At 58.4% G+C, this 1413-nt stretch overlaps 1 protein-coding gene across 1 annotated transcript; it reads left to right on the plus strand.

The window, feature by feature from the left end:
* LOC135398695 (uncharacterized) lies at window positions 1-615 on the plus strand. The gene has a single exon (XM_064630080.1). The coding sequence runs from the start codon at window positions 1-3 to the stop codon at window positions 613-615; it is 615 nt and encodes a 204-aa protein (XP_064486150.1).
* The last annotated feature ends 798 nt before the right edge of the window (window positions 616-1413 follow it).

A 1413-nucleotide genomic window follows, 5' to 3' on the forward strand; every position in this document is an offset into this window, starting at 1 on the left:
ATGGCCCACGAAAACGCCGTCAACTGGCCTACCATCCTTCCCATCGTCCTGCTTGGCATTCGCGCCACCACGAAACCAGACCTCGGCTGCTGCCCGGCCGAACTCGTTTACGGCACCACCTTACTCCTGCCAGCTGATTTCTTCGTTCCGTCGCAAGCTTCTGTCACCGACCCGCCTACATACGTCGACAAGCTGCGCCAGATTTTCGAGGACGTCCGACCAGCTTCGCCGCGTACTTGCCCCGGCCGCACACCCTTCGAGCCCCAAGCCCTCTCGACCGCCACGCACGTTTTTGTGCGGCGTGATGCCGTGCGTAAAGCCCTGCAGCCGCCATACTCCGGACCGCACCTAGTCATCAGCCGCTCCAGCAAACACTTCACCTTAAACGTCAACGGGAAGTCTGACACCGTGAGCATTGACAGGCTCAAGCCCGCTTTCGTCGAGCCACCTGTCTCTCCCACCTGCTCTGCAGTCCCCTTCTCTGCGTCGCCGCCGCTTGCCATCCCAGCCCACCCCCTTCCCCGCAAGAAGGTCTCCTGGTCCGATCGCTCCTTCCGGAGTCTAGGGGGAGGGCCCTGTAGCAGACACCGCTTTGCGGCCGGCCGACAACGATGAAGCCGGCCAGCTACGCACCTACGCGCGGCACGCTAAGCGCGCTATAGTTTTCCTGGGGCCGCCCAGTGGAATAAACGTTTAGTTCGACCCTGGCTCTTGTGGTCTGCGCATCTCTCTTTCCGACCTCCACAGACGGAGCTGAGCACGGCTTCAAGCTCCCTCTTATGTCATCTGCTGAGGCCGAGGCATTCGCACTACTGACCGCTTTGAGACATGTCTCCTCGTGTGCGCCCAGGCCCTGGACGATCCTCACCGACAGTAAAGTGGCCCTAGAGGCACTCGCCTCTTACTCTGCCGCAGTTATCAGTGACACCCACACCACGATCATCGCCCTGTACTCTGAACTTGTATCGCTGGGATACGAAGTGGTGTTCCAAGTGGATTCCGAGCCATGTCGGAATTTCAGGCAATGATGGTGCTGACGCTCTTGTTCGGCAAGCCCGCGACACTGAGCAACCAACTGTCTTTCCCCTTGCACACTCTATGTGCCAGCTGAAAATCCGCCGCTTCACTGCTAACCGCACACAGCTCCCTCAGGAACAAGCTATACGAACCAATGCCTTCCTTAAATCCATTGACCCTTTAATGACAAATGTTGTGCCTGGCCGCATACCGTGCATCGAGGAATCGTTGCTTCATCGGCTGCTGCTGAATGTGGCACGAACTCCGCTCCTCCTATTTAAGATGAATCAGCCTCCATCAACTCTTTGCGCAACGTGCAACGTAGAAGCTGACGTGCGACACATCCTCATTGCCTGCCAGCGGTACGAAGATCACCAATCGAGTGTCCGGCGCCGC

This window comes from Ornithodoros turicata, chromosome 6 (assembly GCF_037126465.1).
Source record: "Ornithodoros turicata isolate Travis chromosome 6, ASM3712646v1, whole genome shotgun sequence".
In the NCBI taxonomy this organism is placed as follows: Eukaryota; Metazoa; Arthropoda; class Arachnida; order Ixodida; family Argasidae; genus Ornithodoros; species Ornithodoros turicata.